Raw genomic sequence first — 213 nt, 5'->3', positions numbered from 1 at the left:
CCTAAACCTGGGCTACCACCTCCAAAACCTGGACTACCACCACCAAATCCACCAGTGCCTCCAGAGCTTGGGGGTCCATAAGAACTAGATGGGCGTCCACCTCCTGAACCTCCTCCTAAACCTGGACTACCTCCACCTAAACCTGGGCTACCACCTCCAAAACCTGGACTACCACCACCAAATCCACCAGTGCCTCCAGAGCTTGGGGGTCCA

At 56.3% G+C, this 213-nt stretch overlaps 1 protein-coding gene across 1 annotated transcript; it reads right to left on the bottom strand.

Annotated features, from left to right (window-relative positions):
* Nucleotides 1-6: 6 nt before the first annotated feature.
* On the bottom strand, nt 7-206 carry LOC113473859 (34 kDa spicule matrix protein-like; the record flags this gene model as incomplete). Its single annotated transcript, XM_026833298.1, has 1 exon — nt 7-206. A coding segment is annotated over one exon (200 nt), but the record flags the coding sequence as incomplete, so codon positions are not given.
* Nucleotides 207-213: the final 7 nt, after the last annotated feature.

The sequence above is a fragment of the Diaphorina citri genome, unplaced genomic scaffold, assembly GCF_000475195.1.
Source record: "Diaphorina citri unplaced genomic scaffold, Diaci psyllid genome assembly version 1.1 scaffold154275, whole genome shotgun sequence".
NCBI classification, from domain to species: domain Eukaryota; kingdom Metazoa; phylum Arthropoda; class Insecta; order Hemiptera; family Psyllidae; genus Diaphorina; species Diaphorina citri.
Note: the sequence above shows the minus strand (reverse complement) of the source record. Positions and strands in the feature narration are given on the sequence as shown.